The following is a 27,146-nucleotide window of genomic DNA, read 5'->3' on the forward strand; positions in this document are numbered from 1 at the left end:
TACGTCCTACGACATAGCAGAACGTAGGTATGCACGTGCTACATAGCTATATAAAAAGCCATAGTGCCTTTTTATAACAGTCTGCTTTATTGATGTTTACATAATTTGCACAAAACATTGTGTGGTGCAGCGGGAGCTAAGCAACATCTCAACATTCACTGCAAGATGGCGCCGAAATATGTATGATAAAAATTAAAAGACTCGCTGCGTGTTTACCATATGCTATTGCTATGCTACTGTAGTGCAGCACGAGTTCTCACACAGCGCTGATGCATATAAAAATGGACGCCCTGTCACAATGCGATATCCTGCATCGCAACTACCACACTGCTCAAACTCAAACTCCGCCCATAGGAAACTGAATCAGGCCCCAAAGCGCAACACAAAACTTGCGACCCTACAGTAAAAATATCTACGAGCTCATGATTCACCCCTTAAGCGCTCGTAAAAACTTGGCTCGTGTGTTTGGTTTTGAATCTCGATTATTGCATATGTGATAATCGAGATTCAAAACCAAACACTTTCAACACTCATAGTGATGCCAATGATTTGAAGAAAGCTTGTGATAATTGCGCTCACTAAGCTCTACATGTCCGATCCAGTGATAACGACTATAGTCTGTTCCATATCAAGCTTGCAGTCGGAGTTTCTACGGCAGATCGCTCCTCCGCTCAACAATTTATGTCTTAAAATGTAAGTAAGAGCTGTATATACAGAAATCACGCACTGCTTTCAGCAGGGCACTTCGGCTGCAAACTTGAAACGGAACAGAGTATAGGCTGGCGCACCAAACGCGCCAAAGCGTTTTTAATTGATCACGGAGCGCTGATCCAGAACCAAGCTGCATCACAGCTTTCCCAGCTGCACTCAGCCCCCACGCCGAGCGTTCACTGGGCTGGCACCGCAACACTTTGTCCCTGGGGCAGCAACCAACTCGCAAAGGCTTATCAAAATCACCTCATCCACGAGCGGCGGCAAAAAGGCACAAACATATTGTGACCAGAGTTACAAAACGACCACACCCTCACCGGATCACACCCTCATCACACGCAATGATTAAATTGTTTTCACTCGCCTCAGACTGTCGCCTCGAGGCGTTTTCACCGCTTCATAAAACTACGAGTTTCTCGCATCATCAGCACTACCAAAGGCACTCGATGATCACGCGTCCGGCTGTGACCTCTGGTGACCTCATTAACCGTGACCGCTATGGTGACCTCAGGTTAGTTTTGAAGGCTTTAGCGACCTCAGGCTCACTGTGACCGCTATGGTGACCTCAGGTCAGTTGTGACCGATAAGGTGATCCCGGGTGACCTCTGTATGTAGTGACCCGGGGCCAGCTGTTACCTTCGGGTAAGCTCAGGTCATATGACCGCTATGTTGACCCCGAAGTCAGCCGTGACCGTCGGGTCAGCTCAGGTCATGACCGCTGAGAATCCATACCCGGTGGGCGCGTACTGCAGCGAGCTTTCGGTGCTGAAGGGGATGAAACCCTCCTGTTCCGTGTCGGCGGAGCTGGTCACGGGCCGTTTGACTGGTTTGGTGTTGCCGCGGAACTGGAACACAAACTGCAGCTCGCGGCTGATCTCCGTCAGCAGAGGCACCTGGCGGCGGGCGGGCGAAACACAGTGGCGTCAGATAGGTCAAAGTGAACGCCCCGGATCTGGCACACAGTGCAACCGGGAAACTGCCGACTGAAAATACTTTCAAGTCACATTATTTTACTTGATATTGTGATAGAAGTGGCTGCTAAAGGCGCCGACACTTATCCTACCCAACAGTAGACAACTACCGAATTGATTCGTAATGTAGGTACTGTGTGATGCACCGCTTCATTTCAGCTGAGTTGATCAGGAGGCCTCATATCACCTTCAATCTTATTCGGATAGTAGGTACCCAGCCCCCTGGACAATTCTCACCCGTTCTTCCCGGCTGGTTTTGTAGGCCTCCAGCACAAACTCGGCTATACTGACCATGGTGGCCACACAGAGACCGAGCACCAGACACACGAACACGCCGCCCACGTTCTTCAGCGACAGCGGGGCCGTGGCGGTGCTCTCCTTGGCCTGGCGAGAGGAGGAATGGAGTGAATGGGAGCACGGGTGACTAGTGTAGGGGCGTCACCGATCTGGTACAGCGGCAGGATGTCTGCTATGGGTGGTGGTCAAACTCAATGTTTTGGCCGTTTCGGCGGCTCTTTGCTTTTTAATTAGTGGGCAGTCTTGCAGGCAGTAGAACATTGTACCTACACTTATAAATTCGGACCTTATCATATTTTTTTTTTTTAATTCAAGTTCACATACTCCCGAGACTGAGAGGGCAATTGTTGACTTGGTCCTCAAATCACATTTGACAGCACACGTCACATCACACTTGACGCCTTTAAACAGCACAACTGACGTCACCAAGCGACCCAGCTGACGTCACAGTTGAACTCACGTCGCAGTTGACTCCCCCGGTCTCTCCCTTCCACCACTTGTGCTTCAGCTTGGAGAGGTAGCCCTCCTCCTGCAGCTGGATGATGGTGACGCTCAGGTCAGAGGCCTGGATCGGCGACTCTGAAACGATCGATAGCAACACTAAGATCAGAGGTCTGAATCAGTTACTCTGAAACGATCGGATGGGAGTGGAAGGGAGCGAAGTCATATGTCGTGACGGCCTTGTGGCAAGGATTGCGCAGCGTGAATAGCGTATGGGAGAAAATATGGCCGCATTTCTCTGGACATCAGCGGCATTGGCAATCGCGGTTCAAGTTCGATGTTCAAGGCAAGTTCGATGACCTCCTCCGTTGTCTGACTCACGGGGTCCGACGCCGATGCCGTAGCCCTTGTTGTCGAGCAGACCGCCGACCTGGGTCAGCTGACAGCGGCGCGCTACGTAGTACTCGATCGACGACGACTCCATGAAGTAGGCGAACTTGCCGTTGGCCTTGATGACGCTGTTGATGCCGTCCTCGTCGCTGGCTCGGAACTCCTCTGTGCTGTTCATCACTTCCCACATCTCCATGTAGGGCTCCACCTTGGAGCGCCTGCCGCAAACGGGTGCCGTGGTCAACCATGCAGCGATCCATGAGTCAGCCATGATAAAAATCACACTACAATCAAACCCAGATATCTCAACATTTGTAAACAATCGAGCTTTTTAGCGGTGAGTCAGACCAGACAAAAGCGAGGATGGACGCTTTACACGGCTCTCGCAACTCATTCATCAGCGCGAATGGTGTCCACAATGCATTCCCAATATAGACCAATTCCTTCCGTAATCCGTCATCCCGAGCCCCGGCGCCGCGTCACTCACTTGAAAAAGTCGGCCGTGGAGCCCTTCTCGTAGAGCCCGTACTTGATGTGTTTGTTGCGCGGCTTCACCAGGTCGCCGACGCTCTCGATGGGCGAGTACCGCGTCTCGATGGTGAGGAAGGCGGCCAAGTTGGCCGTGTAGGAGGAGATCATGATGAGTGTGAAGCCCCACCAGATGCCGGCAATCATGCGGGTCGACATGGCCCTGGAGGGGTGAGCGAACGAGGAGGCTGGAGTTACAGAACTGGCAGCGAGGAAAGGGGAACGAAAAGCTGGTAATACGATGGTGAGCTTTATAAAAACTGAAACCCTCGGCGTTCGACAGAACAGAACTAATTGCGTACCAGGAGACAACAGACTGATCGATCGAGACAATAATTTAGGAATTAGGTAGATATAACAATTTTTGATGTTTCAACATTCAACAATGTCAGAATAGGTCCTTTTCTGCAACTTCGAGGTGTTTCCTCCTGCTTCAATTTTCAAATAACCTTACGTCGTATATATTATCGGTAGACGGTAACCATGTTTTGTAGCCTTTTAAGTGTATTTGATGTTGCTGATTTATGCGTGTCAAAAATATTTTTTCAATGCAAGCTGTTCATGTCCAAAGTCCGTAGATTGTAGACGTTTTAGGATTATCTGCTCTCGGGAGAGAAAGCTATAACTATATTGCATGTTTTGGACTGTTCATCGTGCCAAAATAATAGTATTTCGGATTTATCAATCTCATTCTTATATGGCTGGAAAAACAATTTGATTGTGATTTGTGGGTATCATAACTTTGCGAGGTATACATTTCTAGCTTGCTGTCTGTGTAAATAAATGACAGTTATTTGTTATGGCACAGATAACAGTAGTACTGGATTGGAAACAGGATTCCGGTGGCTGCAGTAAGAGGCCGAAAACAGAACCGAATATTTCGTGCCTAGACTTCGATATCTCCTCTCACAGGCAACAAAAAAAAATATTGGTTTATGTGAATGAAACTTATAAAGAAGCAATCTAGCCGTGCTCGTGTTTATTGTTGCATTTTTGCATAATGGCAACTTATTTTACTAAACGTTGCTGCACTTTCCTCACCGTAGTGAGGGAACGTATGCCACTGATTTGATTATAATGATTCCTCACTCTCATCCACAAAAAGCACTTTTACATGTGAGTTTGCTCTCTTTATTTACATGCTCATCGACACCAGTCCTGTCACAACGAGCCATCCAAACGTCACAATTCAAACCAACGTCACAAAACACCCCTTCAAGTGTCACTTCGCTTCGCCTGCCCTCCCAATTTTATCAGCGACCTTACTTCCCCGCCTTACATCTTCTTGACCCTGCTGAACTTTGGCCTCTTGTCGCTCCTCGATCGGGTTGCACCAGTGGCTGGGGTGTCTGCTTCCTGACTTTCGATGGACAGCACTGTCTTGAGTGTCTGTCTCACTTATCAGTTACCATGTTTCCACACTTTCCAGCAAATAGATTGAAGACCGTCGCATACATCTCTGGAAGGAGGCTCCTAACGACGTCGTGGCTATGATTGCAAACGAGTTCCGGTCAGTTCGACATCCCGTTTTACGACTATCTTCGTCACTTCTGCGTCACTTCTTGGTTGATCGCAGACCAGCAGCTGGTTCCTGTTAGCTTCCGTCTTCGGCAGTTGCCTCCAAATATGGCAGATCCTTACGATGAGGTCGATGTCTTCCTCGTCTTTCTCCAGTCGTACCTCCAGCGGCGTAGCCCCATGATAGATCAGCACGCTGGCGGAGGCAACGTTACTTGTCACGCCTGGTGGCCGAGCGTGCCAAGGCGCCGGAGCTGTGTCCCAGGGAGGCCTTGGCGCTGTCATCCAGGTCCTCCATTTCAGTGGATTTCGCCACCGCGGCCACTAGCTCCTGGATGACAAGAGCACCATCCTGCTGTCACTCCTGCTGTGATGGTGCCATTCGGGCGGAGGCGTCGGCGGGGCTGAAACGTGACCAGTGACCACCATCTGAGGCCCTTAATTCGACTTTGGAGTACCGCCTCATTCTCCGGGAACTGTCGGACACTCGACCAGTTGTAGTTGCCACCTGATAGCTGATATTGTCATTCGTGAAGAACGCATCGGTCTGGCCCTTCATAACCTGCTTCTGGTGTGAGTGGCGTGCGTATGCCATGGCTGGTTTCGCTGGCCGCTCGTGCACAGGGGGCATCGCGTAATCCACGCTGGTTAATACTGACAGGACTGCGCCGCTCTTGAGCCGACGGCGCTGTCTCTGCATGCCGGTGCGAAATGACCGATCATCTTCGAAATCTTCCTTTCTGAAATGCAGCTCACACACAGCGGAATAGTCCTGATCCCACTCAGCCCGGTCACGGTGACCCATGGCGCCAACCCACTGAGCCCGTAGAGATGTTTCGGTGAGAGAAGCGAATAGGTGGCATGTGAGACATCTCTTGTTCCTCTTGGTTCGTTGGGTTGTAGCCAGAACGGCACTTTTTTACCGCTCATTCCCCTCCTCCATTGTTGATGTACCTAGGTATACGTATGTAAGGCTTTGCACCACAATTTTTCAAAAGAAAACACCACGCATTGTGCCCTCTAAATGATCAAATTAAAAGTGAAATACTTTAAGTTTTAAGCAAATGAAAGTAACATTGGTAGCTTCGATTTTAAATGTAAACGACAAAACACAAAAATGACGATTTCTTGCAATACACAACATTCATTCATTTATTCACAAATTATCCATTCAGCTGCACGCGAGAATCCCATTTTGGCGCCGTCGCATAAAAACATTCGGCCTCTTACTGCAACTGCCAATATTCTGTTTCCAATCCAGTACTACTGTTATCTGTGGTTATGGTTATTTACCCTGCACTACAACAGGTTAGGACACGTATCTACCAATAAAAACTGCTTCAACAGCCGGCGACTGCGCTAATATTGCGTCTATTACGGCGCGCTCCATGCTCCGAGAGGCACCGAGCCGTTTTCTGGAGCAACGACTCGGCGTTTGCCAGCTCCCGATTAACCCGCGCACCGACGGGGGTCTGCGCCAACTTAGTACCGACGGGGGGGGGGGGGGGGGGCGGATGACCGCCCCCCCTGAGATCTCGAGAACGAAGCAAGATAGCGACAAGCGGTAAACGGCATCGGATACGCACGGTCAAGATCTACAATTTTTACAAAGGTCATTTTCAGGTCAGGTCAAAGATGACGTCACAGGGGTCGAAAAAGTCAAAATGGCGGCGCTAAATATGGAGAGAGTTTTTCTCGAATAACTTTCGAATTAGTCAAGATAGGAACAAACTAAGGGCATCATCGTGATCCTCTCGTCAATCCGCATCGAATGATATATATGTTGACCTCGAAAGGTCAAGGTCAAAGGTTGACCTCAGGTCACGTGACCTCGAGGTCATCATGTATATCATTCGATGCGTCTTGACGAGCTGAACACAATGAGACCATCCACGCGTCTGCATCTTGTTCCTGTACGGAGTTATTGGCCAAAAACCTTTGGTGACCTTTGATGACGTCACATGACCTCACACCTGCCCAACAGCAAAACAGACCTCAAGGTAGTGCAGGTTGATCGTATATGAAGTCATGTATGGTATATGGGGCCATTCCGACCCGTTTTAGTGGTAAAAACAGGGAGTTGATTTTTCCCCCATTGACTTATAATGGGGAGGTCGCGAAATTGACCTGACCTTAGGTCACCGATATCAAAATTCCGAGATATACAAATTGTAGCTACTAATGACCTAATAACATCCTGCGACTTTCAAAGGCCTCCGACATCTACTGTAGCTCTGGCACGGTGACAAAGTTGCAAAAAAGTGACTTGAGGTTGGGTCATTCAAAGTGACCTGGTGACCTGACCTTGAAAGGTAGGGGGTTCAAACTTGCACACCATGTGTAAAATTGATAAGGGAATAGTCATACCAAATTTCGCGGCGCTACGCGCCGCGGTTTTCCCGCTATTCGCAAAAAACCTCAGGGGGGGGGGGGGGGGCGGATATCCGCCCCCCCCCCCGTCGGTGCGCGGGTTAAGGCCTTCAGTTTACTGCGGTGCAGACATGCAGTTTACCTGTGACGGCACATAGACACTCGCACACGCACACACGTGACGTCACACACACACGGGAGAGATGACGTCACTGGCCGGTGCTAAAAACGCGCTGCCACTCCCTCTAGTCATCACGAACTGTTAGCAGCCGCTCATTCTGGGCTGGATCCTCTTACTTGGGCGCAATATCGGACCCCTGCTGCATGAGCGAACCAATGGCAAACCAGAAGCTGTTGCGCGTGGTTAGAATGTTCTCGAGCTCCTCGGGCTCGTCGTCGCAGGGGTGCGGGTTCTGCCACTCGTAAGGACTGAATCTGCAACACGCGGTACGGGTCAGAGCTGGTCGGTCCAGTCCGGCCCGGTCCATCTCTCCCCCGAGACTGCCGCTGCTCCTCCGTCCGTCTGTAAACAATGGGAGGTCAGCGCATCAGCCGCGGCGGCCGGGAGCGATGACTTACTTGGGCAGGATGTCGGATCCCTGCTGCATGACCGAGCCGCAGCTGAACCAGAAGCTGCTGCGGATGCCGAAGCTGTTGGTGAGCGTTGTCTGGTCGGCGTGACAGGGGTGCGGCACCGTCCACTCGAACGGACTGAACCTGCGGAACACGGACTGAAACGGACTGACATGGACTGACCGAAATTGTGCAGACTGAGACACACGCTGAGACTGACTGCCAAACGGATTGAAAGACACCGACACGGACTGGCACGGGCTGACATGGACTAAAGGAGACTGACTCGGACTGAAAGAGACGCTAATCGACTGACACGGACTGACACCTTTGATTAAACCGGACTGATTTAAACCTATACGGACTGACACGTATTGACACAATTTTACTTTGTCTCAGAGGAACTGAGACAGTCTGACATGGACTGAAACCGACTGAGACGGACATTACATCGATGGAGACGGGATGTAGGTACTGTGGATGCTAGCATGTAGTTATTCGGTTTTCTTGAATGAGAAGGGCATGAATAAGCATGGGTATAAGCAAATGTTTTTTTTCGAAGTCATCATTGTACGGTACGCTATCGTATGCGTTTTGGGTTTTCATATACCCATGGTATACGATATGCAGCATTCTTGAAACATCTGAAGAAAACAAAGTGAGCCAACAATGAAGAGGTAAGAAAAGCGGCTTGTTAGAGGTGAACGTGTTTACATTCACGAAACATTTATGCCAGTCGAGCTCGTCGGACCGCACTTATGTTTAGATAACTGGTCGGAAAAGTATCAAAGGATCTGAATTTATTGCCGGGTTGGCGTGCTACCTACAGCGAGAAAGAGAGAAGGGGCCACGAAGAAAAATAAATAGAGAAAGAAAGAGAGAGAGAGAGAGAGAGAGAGAGAGAGAGAGAGAGAGAGAGGGGGAGGGAGAGAGCCAGGGCATTCCAGACCTTGTTTCACTAGAGTTGTTCATTGGAAAAATTATGAAGTTATCGTCGCCCAGATGGCCCAGCCGCCCAGTTGACCAGTATCAGGCCAGCTTGGGTCTCTGCTGGCCTTTGACAGACACTATGCACGGAATCGCGGGGTCATGTCAGTTCAAGACGTGCTGTGCTGTGAATTTGATCATTGCCTACAGCAGGAACTTCCGTGACCATTGAACTGAGCCCCCTGACCTACACTGAACGCTTGCGAGTGACACGACCTACCTGGCGAGGACGAACATGAGCAGCGACACGCCCACCATGGCCATGCCCATGTAGGCCCACACCTCCTTGGAGAAGGGCGCCAGAAACGAGAACAGCGACGGCGGCTGCTTGGAGGGCTTGGTGTACACCATGCTGATACCTGGCGGTGCGCCACATGTGCGTCATCGTCATCGTCATCATCATCATCATCATCATCATCATCATCATCATCATCATCATCATCATCATCATCATCATCATCATCATCATCATCATCATCATCATCATCATCATCATCATCATCATCATCATCAGCCGCTCACCTAGACTCATCCACTGGGTGGTGAAGTTGATGGCCTTCCCTCTCGTAGCCGTTATTGTCAGGTCAGCGATGGCAAGATGCGCTTTCTGAAATCACAGGAAGCGTCACCAAAGGCGGAATATCCCCCGCTTCCCAGCCTCCTCGTGTCCCTCCCCGCTCACTGGCTTCTCTCGTGTCTTACCCCTCTCACCAGCCTGTTCTTACTCTCATCCCTCTCGGCCAGTCAGTCTCAGTCTCCTAACTCTTACAGCAGCCCCCTTCTCTCTCTCGCCATCCCACCATCCTTCCTCTCTCGTCCTCTCACCAGCCTTTCATTTCTCGCCTTATCGTCGCCACCTCCAGTCGCTCACTGTTTTACTAGCCCTCCTTCCCTCTCATCCTTTCACCCCCCCCCCCCCCCCTGTATCTCACCCCGCTGAGGAGGTCTCCGATCATGCCGTTCCAGCGGCCCTCGCTGTCCGGCTTCCCGGCGGTGCCCTCCGGGTTGACGATCAGCGTGTAGTTGAAGTTGTGGATCTCGGCGAGCCTGTCCATCAGCTCCACACAGATCCCCGTGTAGCGGTCGTTTCCGTGCTTCTGGTCCGAGGATGGCTTGAGCATCGTGTATGGCGGCTTCTGCGGGTCGGTGGAGGGAGAGGGAGGGAGGGAGAGAGAGAGAGAGAGAGAGAGAGAGAGAGAGAGAGAGGGGGACAGCGTGAGCCTGGCAGTAGATATAAGGCTGGATAACGGGCTGGTTGTTTTGAGAACATGCTGCTCATGTTATGAGTAGTAGGGACCATCACATGCATTTTCCACGTTTTTATGCATTTTCCACGTTTATATTTCGCCAACGAATGGTCTCACAGGCTCTATAACTTACCATGACTGTGGTGACGATGATGGTTTGATTTTTCCTGTTGATGATCTCTGCCAGGTCGAAGTTCATGGTCTCTATGCCGCTTGGCGACCACGATCCAATCTTTACCTGTAATTGGCGCCGGTTGGATGTTACAATGCTAGGTATTTGGGAAAATAACACCTACTAGGCACAAGCCGTTTCCCTGAAAAGTTCCCTGTGATAAATTTTTGTCTACTTAGTTGAAAGAAAATGGCGACATTGAAAGCGCATGTATGGATGTTCATAATCATTGGGTATGCGCGTTTATAATTCAGCAAAAGTTGCATATCTGCGCGTTTGTTAGTCAGCAGAAGTTACATATTGCATTTTTTACTTACCAGTGCGGGCTCCTGGAGCTGGATGATGTCCAATTGAAACGAGCGCCTCAGTCCGCCCGAGTCGAACGAAACGTGTCCCGTCAGACCATCAAACTGAACCTGTAAAATGGAGCACATGCCATTTAAACTGAACCTGTGACGAAGGGTGAAAACCGTAAGTGGGCAGCATGAGCAGCAGAGCTCATTTCAAGCTCGACCTCGTTAGCCAAGTCGTTTGTATCTGCCTGCTGTCAGAACACCGTGTTTCTGTAATCGTTCCTGGAGCGGCCGAAGATCTATGGCTGCCTGCGCTGAGTTCAATTATTTGGTGCGTTCGTCCGTACCAAACCCATCCCTGCACTATGGCTGCCTGGGCGCGCCCGTGCGACATGACCGGGAGTGGGTCGGCCACGCGGCCCGCGCCAGTCATTGACCTGGGAGGCATGAGAGCGGGTCATGTTTTGAGACGGACAGTGTGCGCAGTGGTGCATTATTCAGGGAGTGAATTGCTCACCGCCGACAAGTGACATAATGCTCTGCGTCATCGACGTCTGCTGTGAACTCCAGCAAGCTCCTGCACCACCATTTGCAGCTAAGTCCTGGCACCCGCCACTTCAACTACGAAGTAGTTGGCCCGCACCTGCAGCAGGTAATTGATGAGCGTCTCTCCGTGCTTCCAGGCGCTCTGGGTGCCACAGTCCAGCGGCTCTCTGCTGACGTTGAAGCTGCCCGGCCCGCCGGAGCCGTAGAGGCTGTCCAGCGCTCTGGCCAGCAGCTCGACGGCGTCCCAGGTCAGGGCGGCCTCCGTCTGCGGGGTCAGGGCAGGTCAGGGTGGCCTCCGTCTGCGGGGTCAGGGATCAATGCCAGGTCAGCGCGGCCTCCGTCTGCGGGGTCAGGGCAGGTCAGGACGGCCTCCGTCTGCGGGGTCAGGGCAGGTCAGGGCGGCCTCCGTCTGCGGGGTCATGGATCAATATCAGGACAGGGAGACCTCCGTCTGTAGAGACAAGGTCTGTAGATAACGCTGCCCACTGTGTGCCGGGAGAGGATCTAGTGTTAGGTCAGCATGGCCTGCGAACTGACCTCAGTAACTCAATGATATGTGTATGACTAGATAAGTGATTTTTTTTTTTTAATGTAAAGGTATTGAATTTGAAGACGTCTTATCAACTACAGTGACATTTACTGTATTCACTATTGCATGTCCCCTTATGCTGCTACAAAATCGCTGTCTAACATCCATCCACATAATATGACGTTAGACAGTATAGACACCGCAGTTTCTGCCCGTCCGCCCGCTCTCTCACGGTGAGTTCGGCGGACGGCGGCAGGTATAAGGATCCTGGAGCCACCGCCGCCGTCGGCCGCACCAGCCGCAGGCCGGTGATGTTGCTCCCGCTGTAGAGGAAGTCCTCCAGGGGCAGCGTGTGCAGGTCCTAGCAACACGAGGGGAGGGATAATCGGTCCGGGCTCACACACGGGGTTAACATCACTTAAACAGATACAATCTGCCGAGTGGCGCACCATGATAATACCTTCAGTTTATGATAGGTACGCGATAGGCTCCTAAAAAGTCTTCGATCTTCACCTTCACCGAAACGTATAAGTTTGAGCTGTGGGATACCCAAATGATGACATAAGAGACTTGCGTGACACCATCCAATCGACCAAGCGCCGTCGCCAACTTACCAGAGACGTAATGAAGTACGAGTATTTTTGGATGATCATCCCAACCATCTGGGCGTGCTTCAGGAACTTCAGCACGTTATCTCTGCTGCAGGCGACCAGAAAGTTGACTGCACCTTCGTCCCGCAGTTTGCGCAGCATGTGACTGAAACAAATCACAATTTGTGTACCGATTAAACGCTCCACAGTTCACTTCGTGGCAACTGATGCTGTGCCGCAATAAGTCTATGTCTTGCGGCATAGTATAACGAACGGTGTAGTGAAATAGCCATTCTCCTTCTCGGTTTTATACTACATTGTGCCTGTGTGGCACTGCGCGGCCAGTATTATTTTACACAAGGCGTGCGCAAGGAAACAATTAATGATGTAACATTTACCACTTGCTATGTAAATAGCAGCAATCAGCATATATATGTCGACACATAGGTACAAACGATTACGAATGCGTGCGCATGTCCTATCGGTACACTTTTTGTTTACTTTGCGCTGTCTTCCACGACAAAGACAATCAAAACAAAAAGCAGCAGATGCCTAATTACCTTAGCGAGTTTGGCACGCAAAGTGCTTCGGTGACAGGTGTGGAGAAGGAAATCATGGCCTCCCACTCCCCGATGGAGGCCCCAATTCCCTATCTTGTCTAGACTCTCTTTTTCTCCGTCTGGCTCACTTCTGTCTTCCGTCTGGGTGTCTGGGGCGCCCAGCAACACGGGACCGTCGGCTCTTGGCCGTCGGCCACCCGGTCACGTGACGGCGTCCCGACACCCCATAAAAACCTATGTTTCTGTGAATACACCACTCACTTCTCCGCCACCGTCTTTGCCGGACGCAGTGCCGGACCCGTCTCCGAGGGCGGTCTAATCAGCCGTCCGAAACTCGTTTTGTACTAAATCCCGCGAAATGTGAATTCATGAAAACTCAGATAAAATATTTGGGTTTCATACTAGACAAACATGGAGTTCGTCCAGATATATCCAAATTGCAAGCAGTTCAAGACTTTCCAACACCAAAAGCTGTGAAAGATGTTCGTGCCTTTCTTGGCTTTGCAAATTACTATCGTAGGCATATTCCAAAAATGTCTGAACTTGCAGCTCCTTTAGTCCACTTGACAAAGAAAAATGTTGAATTTATTTGGTCTCAGGAATGCGAAGATGCATTCTCATCAATCAAAGAATCGTTAGTGAAGTATCCTGTGCTGAGATTCCCGAACTTTGAAAAAGATTTTTACTTATCTACAGATGCAAGTGACTTTGCCATTAGTGGCGTATTGGAACAAAAATATGGTGATCATTTTCACCCCATTGCTTTTATTAGTCGACAGCTCAACAAAGCTGAAAGGAATTATTCAACCACAGAAAAGGAGTGTCTTGCAATTACTTGGTCATTTGACAATTTGCGATGCTATCTCTTAGGTCATTTTACTCATATCATGACTGATCATTTACCATTGAAAGGTATTTTCAAGTCGACTAACCCTGGTGGTCGTCTAACCAGGTGGTCTTTGAAATTAACAGAGTACGATTTTGATGTCACTTATGTCCCAGGAAAGTTAAATGTCAAAGCAGATGTCTTGTCTCGTATCAAAATAGATTCACAAACCAAGACGGACTTTCTTGGTCATGTTGCCGCAAATGCCATCAAAAGTGAAGGCTGGACAAGAGAAAAGATCAAAGCAGAACAACGCAAAGACCCAGATCTGATACCGATCATCGACCGTCTCGTCAAACCGAAAGCTAAAGGCCCCGATCTGAAGCTACATGAACCTCTTTCAAATTTTTTCCTGAGTGCAGATGGTTTACTTTACCACGTAGCCACCCAAAACAACAAAACTCGTCCATTTATGGATCAGCTCGTGGTCCCATATACTATGAAAAAGCTGATTGTTCAAAGATTCCATGATACCATTTGGTCGGGACACCTCAAATTTGAAAAGACTCTTTCCAAAATTCGACTTCAATTTTATTGGAGACACATGTACACTGATGTCAAAAAGTACGTAGAATCATGTCGCTTGTGCATGGAAAGAAGCGCTCATAAATCCATCAAACGTGCACCATTACAACGCACGATGACACCTGAGCACCCCATGCACATCTGTAGTTTTGATATCGTTGGTCCACTAAAAACAAGCTATCGTGGTAATTCATACTATCTCTCTTGGATAGAACATTTTTCAAGATGGCCTGAGGCAATTCCATTGACCGCTACTGATACTACTACAGTGGCCAAAGCATTCGTTGAAGGAATCATTTCTCGACACGGCATCAGCAAATATTTACTTAGTGATCGTGGTTCCAATTTCACATCAAAGCTCATGAAAGAAATTTGCAAACTTTTAGGAACAAAACAACTTTTCACTACTCCCATTCACCCGATGGCCAATGGCCGTGTGGAAAGACTGCATTCAACAATCGGCAACATCCTATCTCATTTTGTAGATGAAACTCAGAAAAATTGGGATGAAGTTTTGCCCTTAGCGCTTTTGGCGATTCGTAGTTCCGTGCATCGATCAACAGGTGATACACCTGCCCAAATTTTTACGGGTCGTGATATATCTTTACCTTTTGACGTAGACTCCAAACTTCCTCATGACCCGTACCATTCGATAGACTCATATCGTGATCTTCTAATTCGGCATTTAACAACATTGCATGAAACTGTTCGTGAAAACAACGAATCTGCGATCCAAGCCCAAGAACGGTCACATCCCACACAATCGAGTCCAATTACGTTCAAACCAGGGATGCTGGCATATTTACATCACCCAAGTTTCAAACCAAATTTAACGCGAAAACTTCAAAAAGTTAACCGCGGCCCATATCGTATCCTCGACATGACGAGCCCGGTTAACGCCAAAATTCAACATTTGTCCAATATCGGAGACATCCAAACGGTCCATATAAATCGTCTTCGAAAGTTTGAAGAAGACGACCCGTTTCACACCTGTGTAGACACACCATCTCTCAGCAATGACTCTACCATTCGTTCCGTGCGTAATGCCTCAAAGAGCAGTAACACCGGTGCGCGTCCGCCCGTTACACTGCCGGCAAAGCCAGGGACGTTGGAGGCTCCTTCTGACGAGAATGTGCTCGACCAGGGTGATATTGCCCGGCTGGAGGAGGACTGGCGTATTTATCACGCAGACCACCGTGAGGTTCCCCAGGCTGATCACCTGCGGTATAACCTCCGGCCTCGCACAAATATACGCCCTCCAGACCGCTATGGCAATTGAGAAGCCAACTGATGGCTACATGGTGACTGAGATCCCATGAAAGTTGTTGCGCTAAGAAGGTTGATGGTTATCCCTCGCGCCTATACACCAGCGAAACGCTGAAGGCTACATGGTGACTGAGATCCCATGAAAGTTGTTGCGCTAGTAGGTTGATTGTATATCCCTCGCGCCTATACACCAGCGAAACGCTGAAGGTGTACTGGAGTACACAAGCAATTGCCCTTTCATATCTAGTAGCGCTACATCTGCATTGTATATATAAGCATCCACTGTACATAGTATGTCAGATGAATGAATCTTTGTATGATGATTACCAAAGAATATGTTGTTGCTTGCTGTTGTCATCAATTCTTTGCATATGTTGCAATGCCAAAAACGTCTTGATACTGACACATTAGCCCTGTTTCTTTTTCAGGATCTCACTTCTTGTGGCGGAGCGAGTGCAGCGTCAAAAAATACCCGAAGACAGCATGCATCTCGTTACCTATCATACTAACCATCGGTTAAGTTATACGATTGGCCAACTAAACCGACCAGAAGGTTATTCTACAATATTAACCCTAGTTCTTATTAAATCTATTTATTTAAAACAGTTAAGTTGATAAACTGCAGTATCGAAAGGTTGTCATTGTCGTGAAATCAGTTGTTATTTTGCTTGTATGCCCTCCCAAGCACACAATTTCATGGGTATGACGCCCCTAGGTGCACTCGTTCGCAAGACGCCACTCTGCAAAAGGACTTCAAAATCTAATGATTATATTTTTCCCAACAACTTATCAGACCTAACACAATAGTAAGATTTTCCAATAATACTTAACACACTAACCTACTGGCCTCTTCAATTAATTCTTTAAAGTAAGTCACTTGGCAGTATTATTCGGAACCGGTCATTTTGTAAGTCATTGGCTCATTAGCCGCTATTTTTTTCCCCTCGTTCAACTTTTATCATTAACGATCTCTCGATCGAATGACCGGAGGTATTGCCCGTTTTAACAACAATCAAATGTTTTGCCATCTGCTGTGTCAAAAACGTCTTTTCTGTCATTTCTGTCACACCGTCTTCCATGGTCTTCCGCCTCTACAAATGTATATTTCTATGTTACCATGACTGTTATACAACGCAACGGCAAATGTATATTGGTGACACAGCGATAGCACAACATTAAAAAAAACTACATGTGTGTGGATGTGGATGTTTGTTTACAGACTTACGGAAAGTAGTTCTGACTGTTGACGGATCCGAATGTTTGTGACTATCGTAGTCAATGGGTCCGTGGCACACCTGGGTAACCAACACAACAGAGGTGTCATACAGAGATCTGTCTTTTTCTCTCTCCCTCTGTTACCCAGTGTTATGTATGTGCTTTTTGATAAATGTGTTATACATATAATGCCAATGAATGACTGATTTGTTGTATGATGTATGTTTGTATGGGGCATCGTTTTGGCATACTTTGATCCGTTTTCTTTTCTTTCGCAGTCCTTGAGTTTCTGTTACCCATCTGGGAGTGGCCACTATCCGACTCCCCGAGCAGCGACTTCGGAGAAAAACCGATACGCATCACGGTCTGCAAAAGCTGGCTGTTCATAGTCATGATGGGACCGGACGCTCTTCTCCGACCCGTCTGACTGTCTCAGTCGCTCTGCATCTGGTCCACGCAGCATACACTGCAACAGCGGACGCCATCGCCAACTGCAACGGCTCAAACAGTGCCATGGGTCCACTGCCATCGCTTGGCTGACCCACATCACCTGCCGCGGTAACTCTATCTGCTCATCGTTCACCTGCTTCACCTGCTTCGTCTGCTCCATCTGCTCCATCTGCTCCATCTGCTCTGTCCATTCGTCTCGTCACTCTCGTCGGTGCCAGCCGCTCATAACCATGGCTGGGCACCCACCGTCGCCAACCCGTTGTCAGTTCACAACGAAGGCACCAACAACCTCGCTGGCGGTTTACCAATCTCGACAAGCTGACGACTTCCGGCATCCGTGCTGTGCGGCGGCAGCCAACGCCACGCTGACGGTTACGGCGCCCAACCGTCACGGCACTCCATGGCCGCTGCCCCTCACTATCAATGCGGATGTCATCAGCTTCCCGCAGCAGTGTCTGGCGCCTCACACCGACAACGGTTGACCACCACGGCGACGATGACAACAACGACGATGATGGCGAGACAAGCAGCAGCAGCAGCAGTAGCAGCAGCCGCAGTAGTAGCAGCAGCAGCAGCAGCGGTAGCAGCAGCCGCAGTAGCAGCAGCAGCAGTAGCAGCAGCCGCAGTAGCAGCAGCCGCAGTAGCAGCAGCAGCAGCAGCAGCAGGAGCAGCCGCAGCAGTTGTACTTGGCGTCCCGTGCGCGGTGTCATACGTGGATCAATGCAGTTTAGGACCGTGATTGCTTATTGGTCGCCTCCTCTTGTCGGCTTGTTGGGGGAGGAAAGATATGTGGAGAAGGAAATCATGGCCTCCCACTCCCCGATGGAGGCCCCAATTCCCTATCTTGTCTAGACTCTCTTTTTCTCCGTCTGGCTCACTTCTGTCTTCCGTCTGGGTGTCTGGGGCGCCCAGCAACACGGGACCGTCGGCTCTTGGCCGTCGGCCACCCGGTCACGTGACGGCGTCCCGACACCCCATAAAAACCTATGTTTCTGTGAATACACCACTCACTTCTCCGCCACCGTCTTTGCCGGACGCAGTGCCGGACCCGTCTCCGAGGGCGGTCTAATCAGCCGTCCGACACAGGTCCCGACGTAAACAAAACAGCGGCCGGTGAGTGGTTTGAACAGGCAGCGCTGACAAAAATGACTGCAGTTGTGATCGGTTTTGTTTGTTGATAATAATGAGGTGGAATCTAACTAGGCAAGATGGGCCCATGATGATTATCTAGATGTGATAATTAAAGATAAACAGAGGTGAAAATCCGCCGGTAATCGCTAGTGGACAATCACGGAATTTAATGTATCTTACCGATAGTCTCCGTATGGAGGCAGCTGCTTCACGGTGATTCGGATGGAGTCGTTGCCCATGGTGAGCTTCAGCGCATCCTGAACGCTGATCAGCGACTGGTTATCTTCGTAGACCACGGAGACATTGCGCCAGCCGCTGAGGCGCAGAATGTCGGCTACGGCCTGTTGAGAACGGTGATAATGTCAGTCTCAGTGTGACTGAGAGCAGAAAATGTCAGTCACAGACTCAAAGCCCAGTGACAATGTCAGACATAGCCTATCAACCACAGTGACATCAATAGCATTGCCTTGTAGGGATTGACAGAATACGGCGCAGCCTTCCCACCAACGCAAACATCTGTTTCAGTCTATATGTCGGCCAAGGACGCTGTTATGACGCCTTTGTCGTTTCAGCTACTGGTCATGTGTATGTCCCTCCGCCGTTGGCAGTTGGCACCTACCCTGCTGAGAGTGCTCAGGATATGCGACATCCCCGTTTACCTTACTGAGAGTTCCCGGCTGTGTGACATCCCCGTTTACCTTACTGAGAGTTCCCGGCTGTGTGACATCCCCGTTTACCTTACTGAGAGTTCCCGGCTGTGTGACATCCCCGTTTACCTTACTGAGAGTTCCCGGCTGTGTGACATCCCCGTTTACCTTACTGAGAGTTCCCGGCTGTGTGACATCCCCGTTTACCTTACTGAGAGTTCCCGGCTGTGTGACATCCCCGTTTACCTTACTGAGAGTGCCCGTGTGCGGGTGGAGGTTGATGGAAGCCTGCGGTCGCCGGGAGGCGGGGCTCCACCTCGTCTCCAGCAGCGGCACCGACTTGTGGTCGCACATGGAGCGCACGTGGTCGGAGAGGAGGTCCGAGCTGGGGCCCAGGATGGCCACCACGCCCTTCTCGAATAGCTGACACACTGCCGAAGTGGAAGTAACATCATACAGACGGCCGAAATAGCTGACACTGCATGCCTAAGGCGGAGGGAGGGTGTTAGAAACAACCCAAGCCGGTGACTATCGATATTGTGGTATTTAAAACGGATGTCGAAAAGCACAATAGATGCTGTGAAAATTGAGGAACTAAATGAAAAGCGTAATAGTGGCAGACAAAGCATCGCAAAGAAGAGAGAAGGAGCGTGTGGCCCACCCGGCGGCACTGACCTCGTCTGGAGGTGGTGAAGCTCTGCTCTCCGTCACCCAGTCGCTCCACGGTGATGTTGACGGTGGTGGAGCGGTTACTGTTGTGGTTGACGGCGTACTGGGCGTTCCGCAGCGCCTGCTCCTTCAGCAGCTGCTCTGGGTCCGTGGGCATCAGCAGCGCGCCTGGCGACGCACAGACACAATGAGGCAAGCGACAGGTACTGTCCAGTGCGCCTGGATGGACCGACAAAGAGACTCGGCTCCAGGGCGCCTGGACGGAGGCCGGACCGCCATACATACAAACTCAGTCAAATGGCATGCCAGTCAGCACGCCTGGACGGACTGATCCATAGACATGGCTTCAGACAAAGAGACCGGCATGCTAACTAAAAATAGCATGTGGCATTTCACAACAGACTGTTGTGCTATATAGCGGTAATAACTTTTGCGGGCCTTTATAACAACTTATGACTCAGTACAATGATAGCTCGTGTTTCTATCCCTCCTGCCCACATCGACCAGGAGAGTGAATACATAGTATATTAAAATGGAGCTCCTTGAATCAAAAGTTGAATTGCAAAATACGTGAAATTAGACACCGACTCCAGTCGGTTTGGCGGTCAGTTTTGCTCAATGCTCGCAGCGTCTCGCCGCAGCGATTTTCGCTCCGCTCGTCGATCACGGCCCGTCGGCGGGTTGACGCAACACGGACACGGCTCAGCGCTGCAGGTGCCGATCTGGCGCGGCTCCCGCGGCGGTGCAACAGCTCGGCCGGCAGTGGCACGGCGTCCCGGGTGATCAGGAAATTACACACCGCTGAGACGGGTCGGGAATCCGCCGGCCTGCCAGCGACAACATCCGCTCCAGACGAGCGGCGCCGCGCGGCCGAAAATCACAGGCGCCGGTCTTCAACGGCAAATCACACATCGGTCTCCGCCGGCAAATCACAGTCCACCGGAAAATCATGCACTCTTCTCCACTGCCGGCAAATTACACATCGGTCTCTTCCGGCAAATCACACTTCGGCCGCCACCGGCAAATCACAGTCCACCGGAAAATCATGCACTGTTCTCCACTGCCAGTAAATCGCACACCGCCACCCTCCCCTGGCATACCTATTACAGAAACCAACGGCAAATCACCACGGCACCGATAAATCACCACCACCGGCAAATCACACAGTGCCCTCCGCCGGCCAAGCTACGCAGATTTCTGGGCAGAAAATCGCTGACAAAGTGCTGCCAAAGACCGGTTTCATTGACAGAGAAAGTTTCACGAGCATGCTCGATGTTTATGCATCACGAATTTTATGCTACTGTTTTCGTTTGATTCGAAATGTTTCAAGATTTTTTTTCGTTAGATATGTCTTCATGTTATCCTAGCTCATTCTCATTAGTATGTTCATTGTTCATTCCTGTTTATACCTACAGGTCACCGCAGCGGTTTCCTCTGGTGACACTTGTCCAAACACGGTCTGATTTGCGGCGCTGATTTGTTTGACTGACGAGGCCCGTTGGACATTCGTCTTGTGTGTTCACCGGGTGGTCGCGCCATGAGCAGTCAGCTGGCCGCTGTTGGCGGGCCGCATCTGCACCCCGTCCCGTCCTACCCCACTGCCAGCGCAGCACAGGGTGCCCGCCTAGCGACAGACCAGACAGTTTAATCACGCCTTAATTTGAGACACCCGCATCTGTGATTGTTGCTGAGATAGCTGTGGCGAACGCCAACACTTTTATTCATAACTTATGATAAGCATAAAGTCATTCGGTAGGTAATATTTTGAAAAATAAATAAACTTGAATAGTTATTTTTGATTGTTACTAAGAATGCGTAGAGGATGTTATTTTCTGGCAAACGTTAACTTATAACCTAAGTTATGCTAGGCTCGGATAATTAGCAGAAATAATTTCATTTCATAAATACTCCTACACCAGTATAACGCCTTTTGGGGCGATTAACGGAGCGAGCGAGAGGGTGGGCCTTGCACGTGCGAAATTGCGAGGGGGTACCTCCAACTGACTTGTGCACGGCACCCTACTAACCGGTTTCTAGCGATGTGCCAAATTTGGGCACAATCGGCCCAGCAGTTCTCGAGATCTGGAAGCGGCACCCTGCACGTGCGCACGTGCAAAATGGGTCCCAACTGACTTGTGCACGGCACCCTACTAACTGGTCCCTAACTGTGTACCAAATTTGAGCGCAATCGGTCGAGCCATTCTCGAGATCTGGAAACGACCCCTGCACGTGCGCACGTGCAGCAGCACCCCAACTGTGACACATGGATATGCAGTGCCTAGTGGGTGCCTACCTACATGCCAACTTTCAGCGCAATCGGCCAAGTAGTTACCGAGATATTGCAACAATTACAAAACGGACACCTCCTCGTTTTGCACGTGGCACGTGCATAAGGGGTCACCCACATGCATCAGGAATAGTCCAATACTTGGTAGAAGGAATGAAGCTACCCTACAAAAATTACCGCATGTAAATCGGTCAAGTGGTTGCTGAGATATAAGCATCGCAAAAGCGTGACCACGGCCGGCCGGCCGGCCGCTCATACTCAGAAATTTCCGTTAATCTAAGGAAAGACTACGCTCGCTTCGCTCGCTCCGTAACAAGAAATAAACACTAACCACTGGTAGTAGTCACTTGATAGAATTGTACACTTAAATATGATGTTTTGTTTTGAATTTGTTAATTCTACCATTTATCAATGTCTTTGTTTTAGTTTGATATGACGGTAACCGAGCAATTCACTTGCACAAGCAATGCGTTCAGTTCTGTCAGCTGTGTGTGTCGAGGCTCCCTGCAGGTGCAGCACAACACACACAGTCACCTACATAACCAGCCACACATACACATGCACAGGCGCGCCGGCGGCGTGATTTTCAGCCCGTCGATCCATAAACAATCCATTAGCGTGCCTGTACCAGAAGCGAGCCAACGCAAACAGGTGCATCGTCATCGGCCCGTCCGGCCAGAGCGGGAAGCCGCGGCGAGCCAGCGGATCCGGTCCGCCCGGCGAGCGGCGCAGAGCGGTCAGTGACTAACCCCCCCCCCCCCCCCGGCCCCCCAACACACACTGCACGGTCACTGGGTGCCTACCCAGTACCTACCCAGTACCCAGCTAGCCGCTCCGGTCCGCCCCCTGCGAGCGGTCAGTGAGTGGCTGATCTCACCTCCGGTCACTGAGGGGGCCACCTCTTCCCTTTCGGTCACTGAGTGACCACTTTTTCCGCCGGTCACTGGGTGGATACCCCGTCCGATCACTGAGAGTCCACCTCCCCTCCGGTCACTCTATGACTAACGGATATCATCAAGTCACTGATTCAGTGAAGGACCAACACCGTTTCTGGTTAATGATGAGCTCATGTTAGCATAAGAATGAGTAATTTGTCAGCTCTCAGGCCAATTTGGCCCTACCGTTTAGGCGCCTGAGACGGACCGGACCCCCCTTTCAGAGAAGACCAGCACTTACCGACTATGGCGTCCACCGCGGAGACTGTGGAGACCACAGACAGACAGCAGAGCGCCAGAACCCATAGTCGACACATTGTCTGCACCGTCCTCTGGACCAACGGATGTCTGTCTGAAAAAGCAGAGATTTTATTGTCATCAAATGAGACCAATTGACAGCAGCACAAATAGAAGAGGCCGCCATTTGTCAAGGGACAGCCTCAGGCTAAGGGCAGCCGCAGCCCCGCCGGAGGTGACGAGGCGATCTAGCGCATCATCCAGGGAAGTACTATTCGATTTTTTTTCATTATCTGCGCAATTCAGTCACCAATGTGATGAGAAATGTTTGTAGTGGAGGGAGATAGCCGAGTAAATGCTTCCTCTCTGGGCGGCGAAGACCACTCATAGCGCGAATAAACGCATCCAGAAATAGGTCCCCATGAAATGCTTTTAGCCCGCTATTCACGAAACAAGGCCGCGAGGGTCGGAAAGGTAAACAAATGGTCCGAGCCCGTGGTGAGTTTGTTCCCCCCCCCCCCCTCTGGCTGACCCAGTCCCCACCCCCTCACGTACACACCGCCCGGGGTAGGCTCCGCACTGCCGCCGACCAGCGCATCAGCTAGCACCGCGGCCCGGGGCGGTTTATCCGGGGCTCACGCTGAGAATGAGGAGGGCGAAGGCGCACCTCCCGCCGCCTGTTTATTGAAAAGAGCTCTTGGTAACAAAGCAGCATTACTGGCTCTTCAGAAAGTCTGTACCAAATAGCAGTCATGTGGTAGACATACATATTTTGCCACATGCAGTAAAGTCTCACTGAGATAACGATTCCGCTTCCATGGACACTTGTGATCTGCACAAGCCAAAATTGTTGTACTGTATTTGCAAAGTCATTAGAGATGGACGGTATATGGAAATCGTAGAAAGCTATCGAGTCGTTGTGCTATGGTGTTGCGCCTGAATTCTCTCTTTGTAATGAAAGGTCGTGACTTTACCCCACACCGGCGCTGGTGGGTGCTTTACATACGCCAGTCTCTTAGCTCAGAGCAGCGTTGAGCATAATTTTAGACGCAGAGCAAGGCCTGTCAGCCGGAGGCCGCTCGGTCACTGCCATCACTCCATCAGCCAGTAGACGTGGACTTCTGTCATGCCCCCCTAGGTCACTGTTCCGCCTCAAAGGACTCCCTGTTGATCTGATCACTAAAAACGTCCCACTTTGCTTCAAGGAACGACAAGCGTTACTTGCTTTTCTTTACGTCAATTGTCTAAGTCTTCATGAATATGTAATTGAGAGAGCCGCTTACGAGTCTCTTTGGTGAAGGGATGATGCGCATGCAAGTTGACTTCGAGATTCAAGATGTACCTACGAAAAATATTTATAGAAAACAAGCTTTACTTTTCATTAACTTATCTTTCTTATAGAGTCAAGAAAGGTTTACCTCTCTAGCACTCGCTAGCCTTATTTCTCTCTACCTTTTACCCCAGTGGCGCACAGTGACACTCTTGGTGACGCTCGCTGCTTCCTGAAATTCGCACCGACACGGGGACTTTACGCTGACTGTACCGCATTCTTTCATAATTACGTCGGCTGCTGCGTATCCAGCCCCTAGAGATGATGATAGGTCGCTGCAGGTGCCACACTACGAACCTACTGATTTCATGCCAAGTAGTGTGAGAAGGCACCGCACCACTAAATGCCTGCCGTAATTTGGCAGTGAGTACCTAGGTACAAAATGCTTAGCACGCATTTGTGTTGACAATGACATGTCTAAATAATTTTGCGCGATAGGAATCAGTATCCTGGCGCTTCTCCACATTCGTAACACCCATTTATTAGAAAATCTTTCTTTACCGTGCAACGCCACAAGAGTCCGTTTGTTCGGCTGAGCCCAGGCGTGTATTGCGGGCCTGCCTACCTTCAGTCAAACATGGTGTGATGCAGGTCAGTCTACCACTCAGGCGTCGGCTGTCTGCTATCTCTCGTCGTTTTGAAGGAGGGCGGGCTTTGGCTGTCGGGATGCGTGTGTTTTGTTCGGTTGATGCCTGGATGGCGGCACCGAGAGTTGCGCGGGTACGCTGTTGTGGCTGATGCCGGGTGTGGCACAAACTCGAGAGGCTGCCAAGAGAAACTAGCCGAAGGACTGGAATGAATCAGCAATGATAAGTAACCCTGCCTCGTTGTACCGATCGGGGAGTGAAAGAGAGATAGAGAGAGAGAGAGAGAGAGAGAGAGAGAGAGAGAGAGAGAGAGAGAGAGAGAGAGAGAGGGACAGAGGTGTTAATTGGATAGGCAGGGACGAGACAGGGGTTTTATATATTTTCTCGTTTGCCATCTAATATTTTAGTCTCCGCTCTGTCTGTCTGTCTCTCTCTCTCTCTTTCTTTCTCTCTCTCTCTCTCTCTCTCTCTCTCTCTCTCTCTCTCTCTCTCTCTCTCTCTCTCTCTCTCTCTCTCTCTCTCTCTCTCTCTCTCTCTCTCTCTCTGTCTCTCTCTCTCTCTGTCTCTGTCTCTCTCTCTCTCTCTCTCTCTCTCTCTCTCTCTCTCTCTCTCTCTCTCTCTCTCTCTCTTCTCTGTCTCTGTCTCTGTCTCTGTCTCTGTCTCTGTCTCTGTCTCTCTCTCTGTCTCTCTCTCTCTCTCTCTCTCTCTCTCTCTCTCTCTCTCTCTCTCTCTCTCTTTCTCTCTGTATATCTACTTCTTCCCTTTCTTCTACTTCCTCTGTTTTGGTCAAATATGGAATGGGAATAAATGGATAAAAACCAGTAAAAATAACTCACATTTTGCATCACTAATTAGTAAAAAATTTGGTAGCTTGTTCAGTATCACTGCTTTTTACACTAATGGAATACCTATGCAGAAGCTTTTTTCTTAGGCAGCAACTTACCTTTTATCCAGTGCTCCTCGTCAGTGACGCCCTCCGACACTCGCACAACCTCCCACAATCCGCCGCTGCTGGCGCGGACCGTGTCTCCTCACCCGCTCACACGCCGGCAGATCGGCCGCCCTTTGTTCACCTCTGCTCCACACCTGTGCCGCACTCACTCCCTCGATCCTCGGCCAGTTTTCCGCCGACACTCCGCGGCTCTCGGCTGTCCCAGATCCACCGACCGGGGGCCGGGGCTGAGCGGCGCCGCGCACCTGTGCACGCCCCGCCAGCACCTGGGTCGAACACCGATCGGAGGGATTTATTTTTACCGGCGGCGTGTAGACCCCTGGGGCACGTGCCGTCCGAACAGAACGTAACAACGGTGTACCGCTCGGCTGAGTGTTCCAGCGCGACTGGAGAGGCCACTGCTCCGTCCAACTCCAGACCGTCGGCCGCACGTCGGTTGGACGCCGAGACTGTCGGCTTCGACGGCCCCGTCGACGCCGCGCCCGCCGCCCGGACGCCGGTCTCGGGTTGTCAGCGACCTGCACCTGTTACCGGGGCGATCGATCGAGTTGGAACGAGATCACGACAAGCTGACTCGTGGAGTTATGACGGAAGTGAATTTTCTGCGGAAGACAAATCTGTGTTTAGTAGATCATCCATTTAGGCATGAGCTGTTGTTCTTTCTCATGTAGGCACGTATAATTTTACGAGACCTGAATGCGTTGAGAATGGTTTAGAAATGCTTTTTTTGACTTGATCTTTGCAAACGTTCGCTTATAAGTTGCATGTACATACCTACGTTCCTAAGGAATTTAATGGCAATATCAACGGGATTTGTTTCAATGCTGTGGCTTTGCTATAACTTATGTGTGCGTGATTTCATTGATTTTCATTTATAGTTTATACTTCAGCTATATAAAGACCCGTATCATATGATCACACACATACACAACCAACAATGCAAAAGGACGAAAAGTTACAGGTTTTTATAGACAGTACAAATGCGGATTTCTGCAATCGGATAGCGTTGTGCCGTGGTTTTTAGCGACCACTTCAAAGACAAAGTGATCCTTTTCAGTATCATTTATCATCACCACCTGTTCGCTCATGTAACCTAAAATGTAAATTACAAACAGCCGAAACAGCCTGTGATTTCTGCATAAAGAACAGCACCTATACCCCACCCAGGTGGAAGGGATGGTGACGACTGGCAAATCCCTCGCATTAGTGGCTTTGTTCGAATGCGGTACACTCTTTCATATTGGCACGTGTAGCATTGTGTGAACCTGTCCAAAAACCACAATCTTGCTTGACTCTTGAAGGATCT

General features: G+C 50.1%; 1 protein-coding gene across 2 annotated transcripts; it reads right to left on the bottom strand.

Moving 5' to 3' along the window:
* Nucleotides 1–67: 67 nt before the first annotated feature.
* LOC122363309 (glutamate receptor ionotropic, kainate 2-like) lies at nt 68–26,262 on the bottom strand. 2 transcript variants are annotated; one of them, XM_043332430.1, is made up of 19 exons: nt 25,832–26,262; nt 22,976–23,086; nt 19,519–19,680; nt 19,090–19,274; nt 18,377–18,537; nt 12,188–12,329; nt 11,806–11,934; nt 11,142–11,309; nt 10,523–10,621; nt 10,167–10,271; nt 9,719–9,922; nt 9,309–9,393; nt 9,007–9,145; nt 7,524–7,661; nt 3,298–3,501; nt 2,802–3,028; nt 2,440–2,558; nt 1,920–2,066; nt 68–1,604 (listed from the first exon to the last, which is right to left on the bottom strand). In XM_043332430.1, exons 2-19 carry the CDS (start codon nt 23,049–23,051, stop codon nt 1,416–1,418), a joined length of 2,679 nt encoding a protein of 892 aa, XP_043188365.1. In that variant the 5' UTR covers nt 23,052–23,086; nt 25,832–26,262; the 3' UTR covers nt 68–1,415. The 2 variants fall into 2 exon arrangements, with proteins under 2 accessions (XP_043188365.1, XP_043188366.1); XM_043332431.1 differs by lacking the exon at nt 7,524–7,661 and adding an exon at nt 7,806–7,943 and having other exon boundaries at nt 25,832–26,228.
* Between the last annotated feature and the right edge of the window lie 884 nt (nt 26,263–27,146).

Source organism: Amphibalanus amphitrite, unplaced genomic scaffold, assembly GCF_019059575.1.
Source record: "Amphibalanus amphitrite isolate SeventyFive unplaced genomic scaffold, NRLGWU_Aamphi_draft 000615F_arrow, whole genome shotgun sequence".
Classification (NCBI taxonomy): Eukaryota; Metazoa; Arthropoda; class Thecostraca; order Balanomorpha; family Balanidae; genus Amphibalanus; species Amphibalanus amphitrite.

Bases quoted from the DNA above. Each gene is read 5' to 3' on its own strand.
- LOC122363309 (XM_043332430.1), bottom strand. From the start codon at position 23,051: ATGTGTCGACTATGGGTTCTGGCGCTCTGCTGTCTGTCTGTGGTCTCC. The intron at 10,622-11,141 runs GTGCGGGCCAAC...TCCATTTTACAG, and splicing joins TCATCAATTACCTGCTGCAG to GTTCAGTTTGATGGTCTGAC. The intron at 7,662-9,006 runs GTAGGTCGTGTC...CGCGTGTTGCAG, and splicing joins CTCATGTTCGTCCTCGCCAG to ATTCAGTCCTTACGAGTGGC.